The 23552-nt window shown below is 39.2% G+C and overlaps 5 protein-coding genes across 9 annotated transcripts in view; 1 reads left to right on the plus strand and 4 right to left on the minus strand.

The window, feature by feature from the left end:
* Window positions 1–1148: 1148 nt before the first annotated feature.
* LOC124174566 (ubiquitin-related modifier 1) lies at window positions 1149–2453 on the minus strand. The gene is made up of 5 exons (XM_046553770.1): window positions 2240–2453; window positions 2094–2158; window positions 1919–2000; window positions 1719–1767; window positions 1149–1358 (listed from the first exon to the last, which is right to left on the minus strand). Exons 1-5 carry the CDS (start codon window positions 2281–2283, stop codon window positions 1290–1292), a joined length of 309 nt encoding a protein of 102 aa, XP_046409726.1. The 5' UTR covers window positions 2284–2453; the 3' UTR covers window positions 1149–1289.
* Window positions 2454–2703: 250 nt separating this feature from the next.
* Window positions 2704–5345, minus strand: LOC124174563 (protein abrupt-like). Of its 2 annotated transcripts, none has more exons than XM_046553763.1 (7): window positions 4966–5345; window positions 4619–4795; window positions 4151–4556; window positions 3864–4063; window positions 3391–3720; window positions 3141–3269; window positions 2704–2998 (listed from the first exon to the last, which is right to left on the minus strand). In XM_046553763.1, exons 1-7 carry the CDS (start codon window positions 5167–5169, stop codon window positions 2924–2926), a joined length of 1521 nt encoding a protein of 506 aa, XP_046409719.1. In that variant the 5' UTR covers window positions 5170–5345; the 3' UTR covers window positions 2704–2923. The 2 variants fall into 2 exon arrangements, with proteins under 2 accessions (XP_046409719.1, XP_046409720.1); XM_046553764.1 differs by having other exon boundaries at window positions 3150–3269; window positions 4966–5343.
* Window positions 5346–5414: 69 nt separating this feature from the next.
* LOC124174565 lies at window positions 5415–6909 on the plus strand. Its single transcript, XM_046553769.1, has 3 exons — window positions 5415–6376; window positions 6442–6637; window positions 6742–6909. The coding sequence occupies exons 1-3, from the start codon at window positions 6015–6017 to the stop codon at window positions 6826–6828; spliced, it is 645 nt and encodes a 214-aa protein (XP_046409725.1). The 5' UTR covers window positions 5415–6014; the 3' UTR covers window positions 6829–6909.
* Window positions 6910–7054: 145 nt separating this feature from the next.
* LOC124174564 (ADP-ribosylation factor GTPase-activating protein 1) lies at window positions 7055–10805 on the minus strand. Of its 4 annotated transcripts, none has more exons than XM_046553767.1 (8): window positions 10459–10805; window positions 10082–10363; window positions 9642–9859; window positions 9374–9488; window positions 9191–9280; window positions 8961–9020; window positions 8535–8710; window positions 7055–8436 (listed from the first exon to the last, which is right to left on the minus strand). In XM_046553767.1, the coding sequence occupies exons 1-8, from the start codon at window positions 10516–10518 to the stop codon at window positions 8205–8207; spliced, it is 1233 nt and encodes a 410-aa protein (XP_046409723.1). In that variant the 5' UTR covers window positions 10519–10805; the 3' UTR covers window positions 7055–8204. The 4 variants fall into 4 exon arrangements, with proteins under 4 accessions (XP_046409723.1, XP_046409722.1, XP_046409721.1 ...); XM_046553766.1 differs by having other exon boundaries at window positions 7055–8439; XM_046553765.1 differs by having other exon boundaries at window positions 7055–8442; window positions 10459–10802.
* A 7452-nt stretch (window positions 10806–18257) lies between these two features.
* Window positions 18258–23552, minus strand: part of LOC124176860 (titin-like) — a 64505-nt gene continuing 59210 nt past the window's right edge. Inside the window, exons 32-43 of the mRNA XM_046558657.1 lie at window positions 23312–23466; window positions 22938–23228; window positions 22675–22816; window positions 22312–22581; window positions 21765–22210; window positions 21375–21677; window positions 21136–21290; window positions 20877–21027; window positions 20355–20459; window positions 20048–20245; window positions 19641–19946; window positions 18258–19548 (exon numbers count right to left, since the gene is read on the minus strand). Of these exons, the coding sequence (XP_046414613.1) occupies window positions 19346–19548; window positions 19641–19946; window positions 20048–20245; window positions 20355–20459; window positions 20877–21027; window positions 21136–21290; window positions 21375–21677; window positions 21765–22210; window positions 22312–22581; window positions 22675–22816; window positions 22938–23228; window positions 23312–23466 (2725 nt within the window). The 3' untranslated portion in view covers window positions 18258–19345. The remainder of the gene's footprint in view (window positions 19549–19640; window positions 19947–20047; window positions 20246–20354; window positions 20460–20876; window positions 21028–21135; window positions 21291–21374; window positions 21678–21764; window positions 22211–22311; window positions 22582–22674; window positions 22817–22937; window positions 23229–23311; window positions 23467–23552) is intronic.

The following is a 23552-nucleotide window of genomic DNA, read 5'->3' on the forward strand; positions in this document are numbered from 1 at the left end:
TGACTTTCCGCAAAAACTCCTGACATTTCCCATGATTATTCCAAAATTTCAGAATTCCACGACATTTCCAGGTTTTCCAGAATTTACTGACCAATGGTCACCCTGACACGGATATTCGATCGGCATTTTGTTTTTTGTTGAGTTTCAAATTCGACGAACGAATTAGCGAACGAGTTCCTGTTTATACATAATTTCTAATATAATTGCCGTGTGGTGAAATTAACCCGTGTTATAGTTCTTGCAGACGGGTTTACTTTTCGAAAATCTAAGGTAATTCGAGCATATTTGAAGAAGTGTATGGAATAGGCTGCAGTTTAAAGTTTCAAGCGTTAGAGCGAAACTGGCTTCTTCGTCCTAATAGTCAAAGTTCCCGCTGCTTCCTGGCTTTTATTATTTTATATTATATTTCGGGTCTTGTAGCGGCAAGTTTTCTCGAGATAACAGAAAATTGTATCTCTTTACCAGTATACATGTATACGCGTAATATGCATGTAGGTTTAAACTCAAACAACCGCAGTTAGATTCGAGAAAAGTTTCGTACTTCCTCTGCAATTACAAATTGCGAATACCTATATGTATACATGTATTAACGGGTATGTGTAAGTCGGTACATGCACCGTAATTTTTCATCTACTTGTTTTCAGTTTGAAAATTTAATTCCACATAATTTATTGTTCCTGCAGTTGGGAGAAAATCAGTGAAGTTTGTACGTGAGTACCGGTATCAAATAAGATCTAATTGATGATGATAACGTATGGTGGGTGAGGGTTTGGCCGGAATCCAACCTTTTGCTGGTTAGTTTTATCTGAAAAGCCGACATGCTGTGAATATGTAGAGAAATTCAGAGTGTTTGCTTGTCCTGGGTCGATAGTGTGAAAAGTTGATGCACCTTTTCAGCACTGAAATAACTTTACTAGTTGGCTGACAAAAGAAAAAATAATTTTTCGACTACGGAATACAAGTTGTATATAATATTGTTGTCTGTTATTTATTTTTTTTTTTTTTCATGAACGTTCAGAAAAGTTAAAATCGGAAATTAACTAACATGAGGTACTTTTACTTTCATTTAATCGAAAAAAAGGTTGTTATCTCATGAGATGAACGGGGATTAACAGGAATAATAACTAGGATGAGTGAATTATGCATCATTAAACAAGTACGAATGTATTTTGCATTAGAATAGAATGAATAACAATGTATGAGTCTTATTATGGATATTTAATTTCATTCAGTTTCTGCGCAAGTTTAAAGTACATTTACAGAATATTTGCATAAAAATATACATCTGCTCAACCTCCGTGTAGAGTGGAAATGAAAAGGACGGTATCTCTGGGCTTTAATTTATACTCTCCTTGTCCCTGTAGGCATAAAACAATTTTTACGAGTTTCAAATTAATCACCCGGTTTAGGACAATGGATTGAATTTTTTTTTATTTTTACATCGTAAATTCGATTTTGATTTCAAAGTCATCATAATCTTACAATTTTAATTATTGTAATATTTGTCTCTGTCATGCTCTTCTCTGATCTATTTTCCGAATGAAAAATTATTCTAAACGTTTGTTTCTAGAAATTAATGAAACTTGTGAAATTCAGGTGATAGTAGAAAAGCTAATTGCATTTTATATAATAATTGTAAGTGTTTTATAAAACTTTTGCACTGAATTTCAATTTTTCCATTTCTGTAACACCTCAAATGTTGCCATAAAATATCTTACCAACAATTCCCAGTCTTCGTCATTGACAAGCACAAGAATTCCAGGTCGTCTGTAAGAAATGATTTTGAATTCGGTGTCACAAACAATATTTAATAAAGCAACTTGTGTGGTTATAAACTATTTTCAGGTTCAGTACTCTCGTCTCGATCCAAGTTGCTCGATACAATTGATAATCTAAAGCTATGTTCCTACATACTTACACTGTATCGCCAAGTAGAAATAATTCTGGCCTGTCTTTAAGGAGGTTGTCTCGGATCCAAAACAGCAAGCGACGTAGAGTCCCTGGAAAAATGAGAAATTACTGTGAGTTCGACGAATACATTAATACTATGTGAGACAATAAATTAGATAGAATTTGAGAGGACGGAAACTTACACTCCTCGTCACCTGGCAGGTTGAGCTCATTCTTTTTTTTCTCGAACAGCAACTCGGCGCCCCCTCTAGAAACACAAATTTGAAAAATCACATCGATTTGAGGTTATGTCACCGGCTAATCTACTACTTGGTAATTTCATCTTCACCTAAACTCAACGGTTATTGATAAATCTTTAAAGCCGGATGTCATGACGGATCACATGAAAATTATTTCGCAAGCAACTTCAACGACAGAGTATCATAAGCAGTTTCGTGTCTCTGACAAAGAGAACTAAATTCACGCGGCGTAGTAGAGGAGTAACGGCGGATGAATGGGTTACATATTGAATGGTTGGACCCTCATTCATTGTTTGGCAGCGCCTGTGGACTGTCACGTCGCCTGCATCGCTGACACCTTCGACGTAAATAGGTTTGCCGGGTTGCATATAATACGGCGGATCCCGTTTAATTCGACCGCAGATTACTTAAATTTTCATCAAGTTGTTAACTAATTATCCAGGAGATGAAGTAAGTAGTGACACCATCTGCGGGTATTAATATATTTACATACATGGTATTTGCATACATTAATAAAGACAAGTTATAAAATACTATGTACACACAATCTATATACACAAAATATGTCGCCTTTATTAATGCAACGATAATAGAACAGAATCTATGGTAATCCAGAGGTGGCATTTATAATGGAATACCTACGTCTTAATTAATTTCCTGTATCGTGATAAATTCGACAATAGCCAACGTCGTTTCTGGATCATTCAGAATAAATATACCTAATTTGAATATGGCAACAAGATGAGACATTATACCTGCACTTCGGAAATGTGTTAACTTTCACTGTGAGTATAATTTGAGCTGTCTTCAATGTCCAGAGCGCAGGGTACATATTCTTGGGTAGAGTCCTGAAACAGTGCAAAAAAATTTCTCTCATTTCTTATCTCGATCAGTTTTGAATACACAGTTGCCTATTATATGCCACACCGCGGAACATCGGATGGAAAATTGATCCAACGAATATACGTAGTGCAACAACTAATAACTCACCGAACTTACTATTATTTCGGTACCTTCTTCCAAGTTGAGCTCATCTCCGTCGTCTGTCGTTAAAATTATCACTGAATCTTCCGGTATCCCGTTTTCGTCTATGTACGTTATCGGTATTTCTGAAGTTACCTGCGAAAGTAAAACGGTAACGATAAATCAACAGTTCAAAAAAATCATTCCGCAGAGTTAAATTTTTCGCAAAAAACACCAAGAACACTGGCATGAATAAAGTTTTTTGCACGTTACATGCCTCACAATACGCAAATTCAGGTTCCTGTTCTTTATGGTCAGACAAATCGTTCAATTCTTCTGATTTTTGGTTACCCTCCTCGTCTACAGATCGATTCGGCTTTTTCCCATCCTGCTGTAACCTCCTCCATATTGTTGTTTTGGGGATATGGTAAGTCATCGATGCTGCAGCCTGTGACATTTTTCCACCCCTGCAAGCAGTCACTGCTTGCTCTAATCGAGATTTTTTCAAATCCTCGTTCTCAGTCTTTCGTTTTTTCCAGAACGACAAAGGAAGCTTTCCTTCATCCACCAACCTTGCTTTGTCTCTGAACAAGGTCGTTTTTGGAATCTGAAATGGCAATTTTTATTGTTAATTTACTGTCAGAGGAGAGAAAGAGACCAATCCTACTAATATATAGGGAAAAACCATTTCTTAATAATTCGTTACTTCCACTGTTGGGTATACTCATTGAGAATCAAAAACACACGTACTTGAAATTGGAGGGACACTTTTGTGAGGTTTTCACCTCTCTCCAAAGCTTTAACTGCAGCCTCTCTCTTATTCGCATCATAAGATTTCTTCATTTCTGTCCGTTGACCAAGAATCTGGCAACCTTCTTTCTGAATCCTCCGCCATAGCACAGTTTTTGGAATGCTAAATATTTCCGATGCCTGCTGCAAGCTTGAACCCTCTGTAATTCAGTAATTAAAGCATAATAATAATTGCAATTCGATTATTCTCTGAACATTACTCTTCAAAACGAATTATTTCTGCGCACCCAAAACAGCATTTATCGCCGCCTTCATACATTCCGCCGAATACTCATTTCTAGAAGCATTTAAATGAAGTCCTAGGGCTTTAGCTCGCATATACAATGTAGACCTGGGTATACCATGACTAGTTGCGGCCTCGACCAAGGTATGCCCTGTTTTGAGATCGTTTATCGCAGCCATGAGCATGTCTTCGCTGTAGTCTTTCTTAGAGGAGTCTCGCCTCCGCTTCCTTTTAGGACTAGTCACAGATATATTGCTTTGCTCGATCCGATTATCGACACTTTCAAAGTCTTGATCCAATGTGTTTAATTCTTGTTCTTCAGCCTCGTTAAGCTCGCTAAATGATTCAACCGTCTCCTCGCTGACATCCTCACCGGAAGTCCCGGTATCACTCTCATCCAAACCATCTATCTGTAATGGGGTCAACGTTTGTTTGTCATTACAGGGCAATTGATATGTAAAGTGAAACTCACCTCCATAAGACCTCGTATTTTCAAAGAATGGGCGGTATCGAGCAGACTCCCTATGTTATCCACAGGTATGCTGACCTCTCCGTTGTAAATGAAGTCTACGATAGAGCGAACATCGTTGGCAGATACATCGCTAAGTATAATTGTAGGTGAGTCCTCGTTTACTTGATTTAGAATTTCCTAAAATTATGTTATTTTGAGATAATGAAGCAACTACGATTGTCAAACTCATATTAGATATGAAATATTTCATCTCAAGGTAGTTACGACTTGCGTAACGTTCATTACAAGACACTAAATGTTCGGAGGAAAGGGTTAACGTGCGTTTGTTTACGGAATGCGCTTAGTACTTGGAACAAGGTGCTACAGGCAGATAATACGATGCGATGTGCATGAATCTTGTGTCCGTCAGCAGAAATGGTAACGTCCACCATGCAATTCTCGTCTAGTAGCTGACGAACAACGCATGGTACGTGGCTCCCGTAGTCGCTCCATTTGAAACAGTAGCTCTGCGAGATCCCCGGCTGACTCGGAGGACTGGCAGCCTCGGACATGCCGTTTCAAATTCGTTTCGCGTTTCGTTTCGATTCCAATTTTTCGCACGACCTCCGGCCGTTGGAAGTATGCCTAGAGTCTTAACACCACCGGAACTTGGAACGGAACTACCGACACGGAACTGATAGAAGTCACAGAACCGCTACAACGACAAAACCCCGACGTGAGTGAAGCACACCAAAGTGGACAAAGGGGTTTTCTCAAACGAGCAGACCTCACGAGGGTTATGACTAACTAGAGGACTAACTGTATGAGCGTTTACGAGTTGCCTATATTCAGGTACATTAGACAATTCCTCCGTAGACAATTCCACGGAGTAGTAGGAAGGAGACAACATTTCCCCAGTTTTGAGGTAACACAAAAAAAGTTGACTAAAGGCAATTGAAGCGCCTCTGACGAAAAAAGTGAAATTTTCGCTATAAAATGTAAAAAAAATAAGGGTGGTGATCGTAACCTATAAACCCTCATGCTATAAAAATACTCCGTAATTTCGTAAGATACGCATTTGAAGTGAAAACCAGTTAAAACCGAGTAATTGCTTTTCCAACCTCAACCGAAATTAACTACGACGAAAAAGTAGCAAACGGCGAATCGCTAGATCTTGGGGCGAAGGGGGGAGAGTGCCATACGGCCTTACACTGCAAGAGGCGCTGGAATCGCCGTGGTTTTGCCCCTGCAAAAGTGTGTCTCTTTCCTAGCAGTTGTACTGATTGTTACGGATATAAATCCGTGCACGCGTGTCACGCGTGTGAAGGTTGGAGGTTACGAAATAGAAACGTAAACACTCGACTGTCATTTCGAGCACAGTTTTGAGATTGGAAAAATTACGACTTGTGATTGAAAAATGAGTGAAAAACGCGTTCACCAACCGGTAGTTCGTTACAAGGGATACGAGGCAAATAACGAGTGGACTAATGATGAAAAAGTGCTCTTATTAAAGGGTTTAAAGAAATACGGACATAAAGATATTTCGAGTATAGCTAAATTGGTGCCAAGCAAATCCCCGGTTGCAGTGAAAACGATGATTCTCAACACAATGATGGCTGCACGTCGTTCTACCAAACCAGGGAGAACACCACCTATAAATATGTGGCTAGAACGAACGTCGCTTGATGATACAAACTCGCTGATTCCCCAGGCCTTGCAATTCATATCGTTGTTCGAGAGACACCCTGCTGCTGCAAATTGTGGTGGCTGTGATCTCAGGTAAATAGACAAGCTTACACCATCGGAGCATTCTTAGGCTAATTTTGATTTAATTCTTTATTCAGAGCTGCCTACGACTACGTTTCTCGCATGACACGCAACCAACCTACTGCTGAGCTGTCAACAAATACTAGAAGAATTATTTTTAAAGCTATTTCAAAGACGGTCAGCAAAATGAGATTAAGCAGTCCTGAGAGCTTATTCCAGGCTATTAATAACGTAAACAAAACAGCCTTGCAAAAGGATTACACTCACAATACCGTAAGCCATTTGAATAACGTCCGGTTATTTGAAACCTCATATCCTAGAACTGACCAGGATCTGATCTGTATTTGATTAGGACACACGTTATTTTTACTTTGTAGAAAACGCAACATAACGCTGGACCTCACAAAGTGCTACAAGAGTTGAACACATTCATGGTACCAACTGTGCAGCTTCGCAAGCCTTGATTTCATTTCAATCAAGGTCTAAACTATCATGGGTAGTTATTTCTATTATCTAAGACTATTTTCTCTTGTAAGGTGTAACTCTCAAGAGGCACGCTGAGTACAGGATACCCAGAGGTGATGACATATTTTGACAATTTTTAATGAATTCTTTTTCATTCTTTCTCTTATATCAAGAATCCTCTTTTTTTTTATATTCATTCCGCAAAAACTATCTTTTTCTACATTGTTTGAGCTTTTGATTGAAGAAAAAACCTGTATAAATCGATTAATTTAATCGTAAGATATAAATAATTAGCCACACGGGTATGACATACCCATGTGCTTTTGAATCGGAAAGCTGTGATAGTGTACCTCTCGAGGATTAAGCTCAGTTGATGCAGTTTCACCAATTGATAATCAGCCGAATTAGACGATAATCCTTTTTCATAGATCAAATACTGATCCAATCAACTTAAATATTTTTTATTTCATGTGTGATAAACAATTGCGTTAATTTAATAACTAAGTAATACATACAATACGTGTAATATAGATAAAATATTATTTAAAAATTTTTGTTTCGTTACACGAATTATTTATAACAATGATTGAATAAAAATAGTGTACATGTTTGTATCTTTACAATATATATGTATAATACACGCAAAAAATTTCTAATTTCAAAACAATAAAATACCCAACAGTTTTTAAAACTTTTGTTGGGAAATTGATAACAATTTTATTACTATTCATGGTTTGTGATCGATGGTTGAAAGAGTTATGTACACTATGGAAGGACATAAATTTGAAAAACTGTGTTGTGTCAGGATCATTTACTGATAACGTTGCACTTTGATCGAATTTAACTTCCTTTTGCTTTTCAAAGGATTAGTTAAATACAGAATAAAATTACGTCATACGGAAATTTCCTCTTATAAGGCACTACAGTTTTCAACAATATGCCTCAGTAATGTGCAAAATATTCTGTTACGATAAAATAAAGATGATCATACAACAGAGACTCAAAGGTGCGGTATAGTATTCGGTATTCAGGTAAATTAAGAAGACTGGTAATGTTCGGTATTGAAAGTCAAGTGATGGTTCAAATGGATGGGAATGTAAATTTTTTCATAGCCTATCGATTATACTTTCACATACATCGCTCAACATCAATGAACCATGAATCCCAACTAGCTTGAAACTTTTTGTGAAACATTTAAAAGTCTGATAGCAACATCACGGAAGAACAACTGCTTGCTGCACGTATTTATATTTTCATACAGCTATTGAACTGTATCTACTGTGTTTTTCCTATATTTCCTACAGTGAAACTTGATTGTTGAGCCTTCTTCATTTCAGCAAAAGAAAAGTAAGTTGACACCTAAACAATGTTATGATTAATCTTTCAGTATATTCCAAGCATCTTCTTCTAGTTTCGAAGTCAAATCTGCGGGCTTATTATTGTCTTCTTCAAAATCAATCAAAGACTTCTTTTTGCTGTTTCCTTTTTTTGATGTCCGAGGCACTGGCTTTGACCGATCATCCCCGATTGATTCATTTGATAATTTTGGATTAGTGCTACTTCCCCAGGAATCCCAGTCCCGACTAGAAAGCTTAGTTCCTGACGAACTGCTTCTGAAGAAATTATTTCACATGCAGTGCAGAACTAACAATGACGTACATTCGTCACTTAAGAATTTACAAATCAATACTACAAATCTACTCACTTCATCGTATTTCCAGCTACTAACGATGATTTTTCAGTTGAATGTGAGCTGCTGGAATAACTGTTTTGTTGAGTATTTGAAGTCTGGTAATGATCATTTGAATCAAACTGTTGATGCTGTTCGGATGAATTTGTTCCACTGATATCTCCCCATCCTCGACGCCCTATATCACTGACCTAAACAAATTGGAGTAAAGTAGAAGTGATTGAATGCGTTTGTAGCATTAAGCTAAATCGTTTATAACAGCTGTAATATTTTTTACAGTTAAGGTAACAAACAAAACTGTAAGACTTCGAAGAGCGTATATCGTTTTAGCATTTTCGGAAAGAATTTATGAAAATGAAATGAACTGAGATTTGAATTTCGAGGATAAAAATTCAGACAAAGTGTTGACTGTTTGGCAAATTGATTAATTTCCGTTTCTACCTTTGCGGCAAGACTGTTAACCTGTGCTCCGACATCCTCCAAAATTGTACCGTCGCGAACCTAATGAAGTAAACATAAAAACAATGAAACCAAAGTAGTAAACCTAAAGTATGTTCCGGATAAAAAAATGACGATTGTAAAATAATCACAATGTAGAGAAGAAAGAATCGAATAAAATGCATAAATTATAATGAGATGGTTTTATCGAGCAAGAAGAAAATGTGGAGTACCTTTTGAGAAGCCATTCCACCAATCTTAATTGCGTTTTCTGTCGCCTTGCTCGCGATCTTCGCTGCTGAAGATGACATTATTGACCAGCCCTGGAAACAAAATATACATTTCCTGAAGTTATAGGAGTCAAAGATTAAAAATCAGGTTTTAGCATAGTCTTACAGATTAAAATAAAATCTTACGCTGGCAAGGGAAGAGACAGCAGTGTCAAAAAATTCTTGGGAAGAACTCCGAGGTGGGGCATCCATTTGGTAACCAAAGCCTCCATACTTTCCTCCTTGATTTGGCGGTAAGTTTCTGCAAGTGTAATTTGAACTACTTTGAAAACTTGTGGGATTAAACCATAATTCCCAAGAGGACTAATGATTATTTTTCATAAAGCTGTTTCTTGAATTCATAACTTAGTGTGCGAATTACTTGCAGGGTAGTACTGAAATGCCTTATACTCACTCGGGTCTAGATGCATTTTCATCCTGTTTCCTGGCAAAGAACGATTCAGTTTGAGTTTTAAAGCTAGCTGAGTTAAAGTTCTGATACGAACTGGATTCTTCACTCTGATATGAGTTTTGTTCGTATCTACTATTATTGTCTTGATACGACGAACTCCTCGAACTCTTGACACCGGAAGAACTTGGGCTCCACGTTTCCCCACGTGCCAATGTCGCTATCTAAATACGTCAGTTGACGATCATTCAATATAACAGAAATGAATTGTTAAAAAAATACTGTCTATGCAAATACGAAATTCAATAGCTGATAAACGTGTGATTTCACTAATTGTATCAGTGGCTAAGACCGGCATGTTGTATCCCTCACACTGAGTTACTAACAACTTTAACTCTGTGTTGAGCCAGTCTTTTTTAAATACTGAAAGAGGAAAGTCTCGTTACCTTGTCTCTGTAAAGAGCTGCGGCATTAGTGTTATATCGTTGCTGTATAGACATGGAATCATCCCAGTCAGGTTGAGCCTCGAAGAATTCTCGAGCCTTTCTGTTTCCACCAACTTTCATTTTCTCAAGTTCCGAGTCTTTCCATTTGTCCATAGAAACGGATCGAACAAAGGATAAGTGCACGCCAAGACCTCGGTGCTTGCCAGAACACTCGAGGCAGATCCATATTCCATAAGTAACAGAAACCCATTGAGGATTGTGGGCTCCACACTCGAAGCATTTCTGGTGTAAAGATGAAATGAAAATTATGATATTAACGAAATTAACCGCGTTATTGACACGAGGTATGACAAACGTCTGTTAAGGTGAAACCTTACGCTATTTTCATCACGGGGTTTTAATTCACCAAGTATTCGTCGTGTTCTCGGGCTCGCCATGTCCCTGCTGGGGTCGAGACCTCGTCCCAGCTATCGTTGTGAATTCGGTCAGTGAATGGATAACGCTGACACTTTGATTCGAAGGTGACGACAAAGCGACGGGGTATGCATACGAAGAACCGCCAACGTTTACAGACCTCTGATTTCAGCTGATGTGCGAATTACGGCGCGCGTCGTGCCCGACAGATGCGATTTCCATTCAGAGGTTACCACGGCACAAAGTCACAAAGTCAGCTGTCAGCGTGTCAGTACTACGACGACTCGGGCTACGGGCATGAACTGCTGCACGATTGCCACAGCATAAGGCTCTGTTTGCAATACGCGATGCTCGTTCGACCAATGAGCAGCTCGGATTTCGGGAATGCGATGATCGAGGCGAACGATTATGTGAACCTGGCAATAAGGGGAATGAAAAGCATGTGGGTAACGTGGGATGACGTGGCCGGTCGTGGGTATCTGCGGGAAGAAGAGTGTACGGCATCGCTGCAGTGTGCAACTTGGCGAACTTGGCTGAGCTTCAGGACTGAGTTTCGGAAAAGGCTGCGACATGGCTGCCGCAGGATCGTCGATGGTCGGTAATGGCTTAGTCATATAATAAATATGACATTGATTTTGAAGTTGCTCGGTGACCACGATGAGAAGTCGTTCGGACCAGGTACTGATTCGAGGTGGAATTAAAAGCAAGAAAACCGGAGCTGATAACTTGAGGCCGGGGGTCATGATACGTAACGCAAACGTAACGGGAAGACGAGAGCAGTGTCCACTACACGAGTTTTGAGATGATATCAGAGCCTCATTGAACGCGGAAGAGATCTTCTCATAGCGGACTAAACTTCTCGATATTTTAGCGGATACCTCGTGTGCGTCAATCTCACGATGTTTTGGAAGGTTTCCTGAAATCTCTGATAGTCCAATTAGTAGCTAGAGTTTCTACGCATCTAATCTCGAATGGAAGGTTTCAGGATCCGGAATCTCAGAGAAAGAAGGCTTGGATTCTGATTGGATTTTTTCGGGCAAGAATTCGTGGAATTTGAAGAATGCTTGTCTAGACATTCAGATACCTCTATCGCTGCGAAGGATATCGTTTTCTGAGTTCCTGGGGGTCCGATTAGTCAGAAAATGGTCGTACAAATCGAATCTGAGACCAAAAATTTTTGGCTCCGAAAATGAAAAAAAAGTAAGGCTAACCCCTTTGCATTTTTGGCGAAAATTTTGGCGATTTTGAAAAGTGCTGAAAATAATTCTTTGATGCACTATTCCGACATAATTTTGCGAAAGGAATCGATTGGGCGCAGTCACAATACGCTGCGAGCAACGAATGAAAAGTTACAGCCAAAAAACGAGAACCTGTGTTTTTGACATTTTTCAGCTGGTGCTCTTTCCTTCGTAATTTCTCTGCCGTTGGTCCTACGCTCTTTTCGCTGCGTTTTCTGAGTTCCTGGGGGTCCAATTAGTGAGAAAATGGTCGTACAAATCGAATCTGAGACCAAAAATTTTTGGCTCCGAAAATGAAAAAAAAGTAAGGCTAACCCCTTTGCATTTTTGGCAAAAATTTTGGCGATTTTTAAAAGTGCTGGAAATAATTCTTTGATGCACTATTCCGACATAATTTTGCGAGAGGAATCAATTGTGCGCAGTCTTAATACGCTGCGAGCAACGAATCAAAAGTTACAGCCAAAAAACGAGAACCTGTGTTTTTGACATTTTTCAGCTGGTGCTCTTTCCTTCGTAATTTCTCTGCCGTTGGTCCTACGCTCTTTTCGCTGCGTTTTCTGAGTTCCTGGGGGTCCAATTAGTGAGAAAATGGTCGTACAAATCGAATCTGAGACCAAAAATTTTTGGCTCCGAAAATGAAAAAAAAGTAAGGCTAACCCCTTTGCATTTTTGGCGAAAATTTTGGCGATTTTTAAAAGTGCTGGAAATAATTCTTTGATGCACTATTCCGACATAATTTTGCGAGAGGAATCAATTGTGCGCAGTCTTAATACGCTGCGAGCAACGAATCAAAAGTTACAGCCAAAAAACGAGAACCCGTGTTTTTGACATTTTTCAGCTGGTGCTCTTTCCTTCGTAATTTCTCTGCCGTTGGTCCTACGCTCTTTTCGCTGCGTTTTCTGAGTTCCTAGGGGTCTAATTAGTGAGAAAATGGTCGTACAAATCGAATCTGAGACCAAAAATTTTTGGCTCCGAAACTGAAAAAAAAGTAAGGCTAACCCCTTTGCATTTTTGGCGAGAAATTTGGCGATTTTTAAAAGTGCTGGAAATAATTCTTTGATGCACTATTCCGACATAATTTTGCAAGAGGAATCGATTGGGCGCAGTCTCAATACGCTGCGAGCAACGAATGAAAAGTTACAGCCAAAAAACGAGAACCTGTGTTTTTGACATTTTTCAGCTGGTGCTCTTTCCTTCGTAATTTCTCTGCCGTTGGTCCTACGCTCTTTTCGCTGCGTTTTCTGAGTTCCTGGGGGTCCAATTAGTGAGAAAATGGTCGTACAAATCGAATCTGAGACCAAAAATTTTTGGCTCCGAAAATGAAAAAAAAGTAAGGCTAACCCCTTTGCATTTTTGGCGAAAATTTTGGCGATTTTTAAAAGTGCTGGAAATAATTCTTTGATGCACTATTCCGACATAATTTTGCGAGAGGAATCAATTGTGCGCAGTCTTAATACGCTGCGAGCAACGAATCAAAAGTTACAGCCAAAAAACGAGAACCTGTGTTTTTGACATTTTTCAGCTGGTGCTCTTTCCTTCGTAATTTCTCTGCCGTTGGTCCTACGCTCTTTTCGCTGCGTTTTCTGAGTTCCTGGGGGTCCAATTAGTGAGAAAATGGTCGTACAAATCGAATCTGAGACCAAAAATTTTTGGCTCCGAAAATGAAAAAAAAGTAAGGCTAACCCCTTTGCATTTTTGGCGAAAATTTTGGCGATTTTTAAAAGTGCTGGAAATAATTCTTTGATGCACTATTCCGACATAATTTTGCGAGAGGAATCAATTGTGCGCAGTCTTAATACGCTGCGAGCAACGAATCAAAAGTTACAGCCAAAAAACGAGAACCCGTGTTTTTGACATTTTTCAGCTGGTGCTCTTTCCTTCGTAATTTCTCTGCCGTTGGTCCTACGCTCTTTTCGCTGCGTTTTCTGAGTTCCTAGGGGTCTAATTAGTGAGAAAATGGTCGTACAAATCGAATCTGAGACCAAAAATTTTTGGCTCCGAAACTGAAAAAAAAGTAAGGCTAACCCCTTTGCATTTTTGGCGAGAAATTTGGCGATTTTTAAAAGTGCTGGAAATAATTCTTTGATGCACTATTCCGACATAATTTTGCAAGAGGAATCGATTGGGCGCAGTCTCAATACGCTGCGAGCAACGAATGAAAAGTTACAGCCAAAAAACGAGAACCTGTGTTTTTGACATTTTTCAGCTGGTGCTCTTTCCTTCGTAATTTCTCTGCCGTTGGTCCTACGCTCTTTTCGCTGCGTTTTCTGAGTTCCTGGGGGTCCAATTAGTGAGAAAATGGTCGTACAAATCGAATCTGAGACCAAAAATTTTTGGCTCCGAAAATGAAAAAAAAGTAAGGCTAACCCCTTTGCATTTTTGGCGAAAATTTTGGCGATTTTGAAAAGTGCTGAAAATAATTCTTTGATGCACTATTCCGACATAATTTTGCGAAAGGAATCGATTGGGCGCAGTCACAATACGCTGCGAGCAACGAATGAAAAGTTACAGCCAAAAAACGAGAACCTGTGTTTTTGACATTTTTCAGCTGGTGCTCTTTCCTTCGTAATTTCTCTGCCGTTGGTCCTACGCTCTTTTCGCTGCGTTTTCTGAGTTCCTGGGGGTCCAATTAGTGAGAAAATGGTCGTACAAATCGAATCTGAGACCAAAAATTTTTGGCTCCGAAAATGAAAAAAAAGTAAGGCTAACCCCTTTGCATTTTTGGCGATTTTTAAAAGTGCTGGAAATAATTCTTTGATGCACTATTCCGACATAATTTTGCGAGAGGAATCAATTGTGCGCAGTCTTAATACGCTGCGAGCAACGAATCAAAAGTTACAGCCAAAAAACGAGAACCCGTGTTTTTGACATTTTTCAGCTGGTGCTCTTTCCTTCGTAATTTCTCTGCCGTTGGTCCTACGCTCTTTTCGCTGCGTTTTCTGAGTTCCTAGGGGTCTAATTAGTGAGAAAATGGTCGTACAAATCGAATCTGAGACCAAAAATTTTTGGCTCCGAAAATGAAAAAAAAGTAAGGCTAACCCCTTTGCATTTTTGGCGAAAATTTTGGCGATTTTGAAAAGTGCTGAAAATAATTCTTTGATGCACTATTCCGACATAATTTTGCGAAAGGAATCGATTGGGCGCAGTCACAATACGCTGCGAGCAACGAATGAAAAGTTACAGCCAAAAAACGAGAACCTGTGTTTTTGACATTTTTCAGCTGGTGCTCTTTCCTTCGTAATTTCTCTGCCGTTGGTCCTACGCTCTTTTCGCTGCGTTTTCTGAGTTCCTGGGGGTCCAATTAGTGAGAAAATGGTCGTACAAATCGAATCTGAGACCAAAAATTTTTGGCTCCGAAAATGAAAAAAAAGTAAGGCTAACCCCTTTGCATTTTTGGCGATTTTTAAAAGTGCTGGAAATAATTCTTTGATGCACTATTCCGACATAATTTTGCGAGAGGAATCAATTGTGCGCAGTCTTAATACGCTGCGAGCAACGAATCAAAAGTTACAGCCAAAAAACGAGAACCTGTGTTTTTGACATTTTTCAGCTGGTGCTCTTTCCTTCGTAATTTCTCTGCCGTTGGTCCTACGCTCTTTTCGCTGCGTTTTCTGAGTTCCTGGGGGTCCAATTAGTGAGAAAATGGTCGTACAAATCGAATCTGAGACCAAAAATTTTTGGCTCCGAAACTGAAAAAAAAGTAAGGCTAACCCCTTTGCATTTTTGGCGAAAATTTTGGCGATTTTTAAAAGTGCTGGAAATAATTCTTTGATGCACTATTCCGACATAATTTTGCGAGAGGAATCAATTGTGCGCAGTCTTAATACGCTGCGAGCAACGAATCAAAAGTTACAGCCAAAAAACGAGAACCTGTGTTTTTGACATTTTTCAGCTGGTGCTCTTTCCTTCGTAATTTCTCTGCCGTTGGTCCTACGCTCTTTTCGCTGCGTTTTCTGAGTTCCTAGGGGTCTAATTAGTGAGAAAATGGTCGTACAAATCGAATCTGAGACCAAAAATTTTTGGCTCCGAAACTGAAAAAAAAGTAAGGCTAACCCCTTTGCATTTTTGGCGAGAAATTTGGCGATTTTTAAAAGTGCTGGAAATAATTCTTTGATGCACTATTCCGACATAATTTTGCAAGAGGAATCGATTGGGCGCAGTCTCAATACGCTGCGAGCAACGAATGAAAAGTTACAGCCAAAAAACGAGAACCTGTGTTTTTGACATTTTTCAGCTGGTGCTCTTTCCTTCGTAATTTCTCTGCCGTTGGTCCTACGCTCTTTTCGCTGCGTTTTCTGAGTTCCTGGGGGTCCAATTAGTGAGAAAATGGTCGTACAAATCGAATCTGAGACCAAAAATTTTTGGCTCCGAAAATGAAAAAAAAGTAAGGCTAACCCCTTTGCATTTTTGGCGAAAATTTTGGCGATTTTGAAAAGTGCTGAAAATAATTCTTTGATGCACTATTCCGACATAATTTTGCGAAAGGAATCGATTGGGCGCAGTCACAATACGCTGCGAGCAACGAATGAAAAGTTACAGCCAAAAAACGAGAACCTGTGTTTTTGACATTTTTCAGCTGGTGCTCTTTCCTTCGTAATTTCTCTGCCGTTGGTCCTACGCTCTTTTCGCTGCGTTTTCTGAGTTCCTGGGGGTCCAATTAGTGAGAAAATGGTCGTACAAATCGAATCTGAGACCAAAAATTTTTGGCTCCGAAAATGAAAAAAAAGTAAGGCTAACCCCTTTGCATTTTTGGCGATTTTTAAAAGTGCTGGAAATAATTCTTTGATGCACTATTCCGACATAATTTTGCGAGAGGAATCAATTGTGCGCAGTCTTAATACGCTGCGAGCAACGAATCAAAAGTTACAGCCAAAAAACGAGAACCCGTGTTTTTGACATTTTTCAGCTGGTGCTCTTTCCTTCGTAATTTCTCTGCCGTTGGTCCTACGCTCTTTTCGCTGCGTTTTCTGAGTTCCTAGGGGTCTAATTAGTGAGAAAATGGTCGTACAAATCGAATCTGAGACCAAAAATTTTTGGCTCCGAAACTGAAAAAAAAGTAAGGCTAACCCCTTTGCATTTTTGGCGAAAAATTTGGCGATTTTTAAAAGTGCTGGAAATAATTCTTTGATGCACTATTCCGACATAATTTTGCGAGAGGAATCGATTGGGCGCAGTCACAATACGCTGCGAGCAACGAATGAAAAGTTACAGCCAAAAAACGAGAACCTGTGTTTTTGACATTTTTCAGCTGGTGCTCTTTCCTTCGTAATTTCTCTGCCGTTGGTCCTACGCTCTTTTCGCTGCGTTTTCTGAGTTCCTGGGGGTCCAATTAGTGAGAAAATGGTCGTACAAATCGAATCTGAGACCAAAAATTTTTGGCTCCGAAAATGAAAAAAAAGTAAGGCTAACCCCTTTGCATTTTTGGCGAAAATTTTGGCGATTTTTAAAAGTGCTGAAAATAATTCTTTGATGCACTATTCCGACATAATTTTGCGAAAGGAATCGATTGGGCGCAGTCACAATACGCTGCGAGCAACGAATGAAAAGTTACAGCCAAAAAACGAGAACCTGTGTTTTTGACATTTTTCAGCTGGTGCTCTTTCCTTCGTAATTTCTCTGCCGTTGGTCCTACGCTCTTTTCGCTGCGTTTTCTGAGTTCCTGGGGGTCCAATTAGTGAGAAAATGGTCGTACAAATCGAATCTGAGACCAAAAATTTTTGGCTCCGAAAATGAAAAAAAAGTAAGGCTAACCCCTTTGCATTTTTGGCGATTTTTAAAAGTGCTGGAAATAATTCTTTGATGCACTATTCCGACATAATTTTGCGAGAGGAATCAATTGTGCGCAGTCTTAATACGCTGCTAGCAACGAATCAAAAGTTACGGCCAAAAAACGAGAACTTGTGTTTTTGACATTTTTCAGCTGGTGCTCTTTCCTTTGTAATTTCTCTGCCGTTGGTCCTACGCTCTTTTCGCTGCGTTTTCTGAGTTCCTGGGGGTCCAATTAGTGAGAAAATGGTCGTACAAATCGAATCTGAGACCACGAATTTTTGGCTCCGAAAATGAAAAAAAAAGTAAGGCTAACCCCTTTGCATTTTTTGCGAAAATTTTGGCGATTTTGAAAAGTGCTGGAATAAATTATTTGATGCACTATGTCAACGTAATTTTGCGAGAGGAATCGAATGGTTGCAGTTTAAATCCGCTGCGATGAACGGATCGAAAGTTACAGCCATAAACGAGAACCAGAGTTTCCGACATTTTTCAGCTGGTGATCTTTCCTTCGTAATTTCTCTGCCGTTGGTCCTACGCTTTTTTTGCTGCGTTTTCTGAGTTCCTGGGGGTCCGATTAGTCAGAAAATGGTCGTACAAATCGAATCCGAGACTACGAATATTCGGCTCCGAATATGAGAAAAAAAGTAAGGCTGACTCGTTTGAATTTTTTGCGAAAATTTTGGCGATTTTGAAAAGTGCTGGAATAAGCTATTTGATGCACTATGCCGACGTGATTATTGCTTATAGAAACAAACCAGTTTTGAAGCATAATTTATTCTTCACATGTAAGATATTTTTACATCATTCATAATTATGGGCATGCGACGTAAGATTGGTTAATGCTTGGATGTTGAAGCACCTATATTTACGTCTCTCACCAATCATACGTGGCATATTACCATTTTCTTCAGTTCACTTAAAAATATAATAGGATTCGTATAATATGTTTATACTTATGTATAAAGCAGCATGTATATGGTTTACTATTATTATAATAAATACTTAATGTAATTCTCACAAACTTATCATCGATTACGAACTCAGTAATTGTAATAATATTAATTTCAATGTCCAATATATAAATAAAATCAGGTTTATCCAATAACGGTTGTACATACGTTACAATAATTTCTCCTCACAATTCGCAAACACGCTACTTTCATAATAACATATGTCTGCTCAAAGCTAGTACACATTTATCACTCTTGCACTCGTTATATTCGTTAAGTCTCGGGGATAATAGCTAAATTAATATTCTTGGGCTCGAATAATAAGGTGTTCTCTAATGTCCTTACGCACTTTTTAGTTTTTATTGACAGACCAACTCTTTACGTATTCAACGTTTCGCGAAGTTTGGGTCTCATAGGTCTGCAAGTAACTATTAACCAATATATATCAATGTAGACCTCGAACGTAATCTTCGAGTCTTCGTAAGTTACACGTTCATTGTCTGAATTTCGTGTTAACTTTTCTTCAAACATTAACGAAATATTTAATTCTTTCAACGATTATAAAAACTATCCGCAACTTCTAAACCTTTTTGACAATTTAAATATCCGGTGAGTTGCAGAAGTTTCTTTTTTCATTTCTAGTCGGTAAAAGTCAGAAAATTCTCAAGCTTGGTCCTTTAAAAAATATTTACATTCTCAGGTTGTCGGTTATTTCCGACGTTCGCCTACGTCAACATGGACTTTGTATTGCAACAGTAACAATGAAGTATCTAGTGATTAAACCTTTCTTTGACCGGTTGGTGAAGACATTCATTTAGCAGTTATGGCTTTGACAGTTAATTCTGATTGCAATACAAGACTACAACTATTTACATTACGTACAAACAACATGCTTATTTGAAGAGTTGATTAGCATAATGCCATATCCTGAAGAAGTACTCATCCTTTCGTAGTAGGCGTAATCTTGCGTAAGAATGAATATCGGCATCCATGTTGTGTTCTCTGAGCCACGAACTTGTGTTTTCTGTACTGTAACTCAGAGAGGCTGTTTCCCCTCTATCAGTTGCTTCTGCAACTGGTTCGATGACCGACAATTCTGCGGGGCACAAAGCATTTTATGAAAACAAGAAATTGACATCAAGACGCACCTCACTAAGCAATAGCAAATAATGTGAAAATAATACATACCAGAAGCAGGTAAGACTTTGAATGGTTCTTCAGACTCCAAGGGCTCGCTGTGACCCACTTCGTTTTTGGCAAAGATTCTAATCAGATACTCGTGGTTCTCCTGAAGGTCTTTGATGGTGAGCTTTTGGATGTCTGCGTTAACTCGTCCAACTTCCATCCACATTGTCTTCTTAACGTCTCTAATAGCGATTTTATAACCCTCCAACGGTGCGCCGCCGTCGGACTCTGGTCTGCCCCACTCGATGACTATCGTGTTTCCAGCAATTTGCCGGATTTCGAGTGGCGCCGTTGGGGGTGACGGGACAGCTGAAATAGATCATAGCATCAGAAAACCCAAGAAATAGTATCCCATAAATAAACTATGTTTTAAGGTTTTCCCGTATGGTCGTAATATCGTGACCACTCACTTGCATGTGTTTTCAGAGTAACGGCTTCCGATGTTGCCGGTGTACTCAAGCCTACGATGTTTTCAGCGAATACTCTGAACATGAATTCACTCTCTTTGAGATTCTCAATGCAATGTTGATGCGTCGTAGCGTCAAGCGTGATTATTTTGCTCCACTTCGCACCCTTTCCAGTCATTGTTCTCTTCTCAACCACGTAGCCTGCCGGGAAACAAATTCATAGGTGAACACTTTGTTCCGCAATACGGAAACCTAATTCCTTTATTCCTAGTTTGAACTCTTGATCTACTCGACGTGGTCAAGATCTTACCTGTAAGCTCTGTTCCTCCTGTGCTGGCTGGTGGCGCCCATGTCAGGGTTGCACTTCGACTAGTTATACCAGTTACTTGTAAGTTTAGCGGGCATGAAGGTGGTGCTGAAAGTGATGAGATATTTAAATGGTTTACTATTGGTCTAATATATAAATAAAGAATATAAACGAAGAGCTTAGTTTCGATAAGAACGTGTTAATATAAGCCAAAGCACATAATTAATTTATGGTTCAGTATTCCAAGTAGCATGAATATAGAACGTCAAATGGTAATTGTTCAGGAAAAGGAATTGATTCAAATGATGCTATTCCGTGAACTTACTTTTACTTGTTACAACCTTAGTCGTTGGAAATATGCCGAGTAAAGCATACATTGTACTTTCGGTAAGCTTGGTTATTTCTACGTAGAAAGGAAAGCGAACAATTAGTAAGCGAAGCGTTTTGTTAAAGAGCACTGTCAAGATAAGAATAATGTGCATTATCAAGTAGAGCTAGTAATTTTTAATTCCTTGATAGACTTACTGATTCTTTTACCAGTTGTGATAGGCTCTTCTGGTAAATATGGTGGCCCGCTACCTACACTATTTCGTGCTGTTATTCTAAAGTTGTAGGGAGTGTCTGTCTTCAGATCTGACACGATAATATTTGTCGTCTCTCCCTGTGTGCTGCCGATCTTTAAATATATATGTTTTTTTTTATTGCCTCCTATGTGCCGATGCTTGGACGATAATGACATTTTGCGATAGCAAGATCACTAAACGTTTCAATTAAGAATATTTACCTTCTGCCATGCTTTCTTAGATACTTCCTTCGTCTCGACAATGTACTCTATGATTGGAGAGCCTCCGTCATTCTCAGGCGGCTGCCACTTTATGGTGAAGGAAGTTTTCGTCATTCCCGAGACATCGAGAGGTCCTCGGGGTGGCCCTGGTTTTTCTATAGTAATTATAGTCAAACAATTGTAATTTACTCTCATCGTTAAAATGATAACATCCATTCGTTTTCACTTCTTCTACTCACCGAATGAAGGTTTAATCGTGACTGGTTCCGATTCCAGTGGTTCTGACGATCCGACAGGGTTTTTAGCGACAACTCGGAACAAGTATTCCGAATCTTGCTGCAATTTTTGTATACAATAAGACTCAGCATCTTTGTCGACGTCAGCTACCTTCATCCAGACCATTTTTTCCGGCTCACACTTTTCAATCGTGTATTTGCTAAGCTCGAGACCTCCGTCATCTGCAGGTGGTTTCCACTCTATGGTGATTTGGTCTTGTCTGATGTCTCGCATTACTATGGGTCCACGTGGTTTGCTTGGCTTGTCTAACGGATAAATATTTACACAGAATGGAATTTAGAGTGAAATTCACAGCGTTATACAATTTGAATGAATAAAAAAACAAAACATACCTATGACTCGGAGGTACATTTCGACGGACGTGCTACCCGCTTCGTTGGATGCTGTAACTGTGTAAGTTCCCGTATCTTCTCGTACTACTGAATATATCGTTATGGAAGAAGTTGTTTCTTCGTTGTAAACTGAAACTTGTTTCTCTGTGATTGTTTTTCCATTTTTGATCCACGAAATTTGTGGCTGCGGAAATCCTGAAGCTTCGACGTTGATTTTCCACTGGCTCGTTACTCGCAGTTGTTGAGTCGCCAAGCTTTCGTCGAAATTTAGAGTAGGAGGCTCCTGAATTTTTAGTTCACATGTTGTCTCGGCCGTTCCAGCATTGTTTTCGGCTTTAACAGTAAAGGTAGCGGCTGAAGTCTCTGTTGTCTCTTTAATGGTATACTTTGCCACCCGATTTTCATATGTGATGTTGGCATTCTTAAACGGATTTCCATTTTTCATCCTGCAATGAGAGTTATATAGTCATTGTTGGTCTTCAAATCAATGCTGTAGAAGATAATCTGACCTAGTAAATTTAAATACGGAAACTACAGTTTTAGTTACCATGTGATCTTAGGTGTTGGAATTCCGCCGATTACACAGGATAGGGATACAGTTCGTTTCAATCCAGTTGTAACGCTGTTTAGTGGCTCTAAAATAAGTGGTGCTTCCGCTGCCACAGGCTTAGCGATCTTCAAGTACCTCGTGTTATGGGACGGCTCACTGGGACCGACCGTGTTCACAGCTGTTACGCGGAACATGTATTCCTTGTTTGTCACCAGTTCCGTTACTCTGTGGGTTGTTTCTGTGATCTTTTGCGTATTCCTGATCCATCTGTGAATTATTCACCATTGCAATGAAGTCATAGAGTTTCAAACGGTAATATCGAAATCAAGTTTCGTGGTTCATATTAGGTAAATAACTTACGAAAAGTCATCTCGATCGTGGTACTCGAGAATGTATTCGGTAATCGGAGTGTTTCCATCAAAGTCAGGTGCTTTCCAGTGAAGCGTTATGCTATCATCAGTCACTTCCAGGAGTTCTGGAATACCTGGTGTACTTGGCACTTCTGAGGACACACGTAACAAATTTAAATGTAGAATAATGTCGTCTCGACTGAAGAAACTACATCAGCTCTATAGTGATGCCTAGTTACACCTAAGGTAATATTTATGAATAATGTAACTTACGCATAATGATGAGTTTGATGTCAGTGCTTGCCTCTCCACAGCTATTGGTCAGTTTCAAAGTGTAATTACCGATATCGTCTTCGTGCACCTTCTTGATGGTCAGAGTTGCTGATTCATCATCGGTAGTGGGAGTAATTCGTTTTGCTTTGGGAACGACCTTGCCGTTGACTGACCATTCGGTTGTGGCTTTAGGCGTGGCAGTGAATTTGACAGTAATATTGACGTCGTCGTCTTTTTTGACACGGTACTCTTTGGGCGCATCCATACTTATTTTTGGTGGCGTTTCAACAACTAAAATGGGAAGTTTTTGCAAAGTGTTAACTATTAGGTTCTTGAACATTGATATGTTACACCTAATACAATTCAATACACACCTTCGACTTTCATTTTTGACGATGTTTTCATATTCATTGCCACCGCGCTATATTCCACAGTATCTTCAATGGTACATTTCTTGACAATCAACTTTTTCACCGTACCCTCGTCTATAATGGTATATTTCGGCGATTCCTTAATTTCTTTTCCTTTCCTGTTTGTAAAAAGAGAACGTTAATATAACCATAATATTTTGATAACTATATCACCGGCAAAAGTATTTTGCCAATAATAAGGTGA

Source organism: Neodiprion fabricii, chromosome 2 (genome assembly GCF_021155785.1).
Source record: "Neodiprion fabricii isolate iyNeoFabr1 chromosome 2, iyNeoFabr1.1, whole genome shotgun sequence".
Classification (NCBI taxonomy): domain Eukaryota; kingdom Metazoa; phylum Arthropoda; class Insecta; order Hymenoptera; family Diprionidae; genus Neodiprion; species Neodiprion fabricii.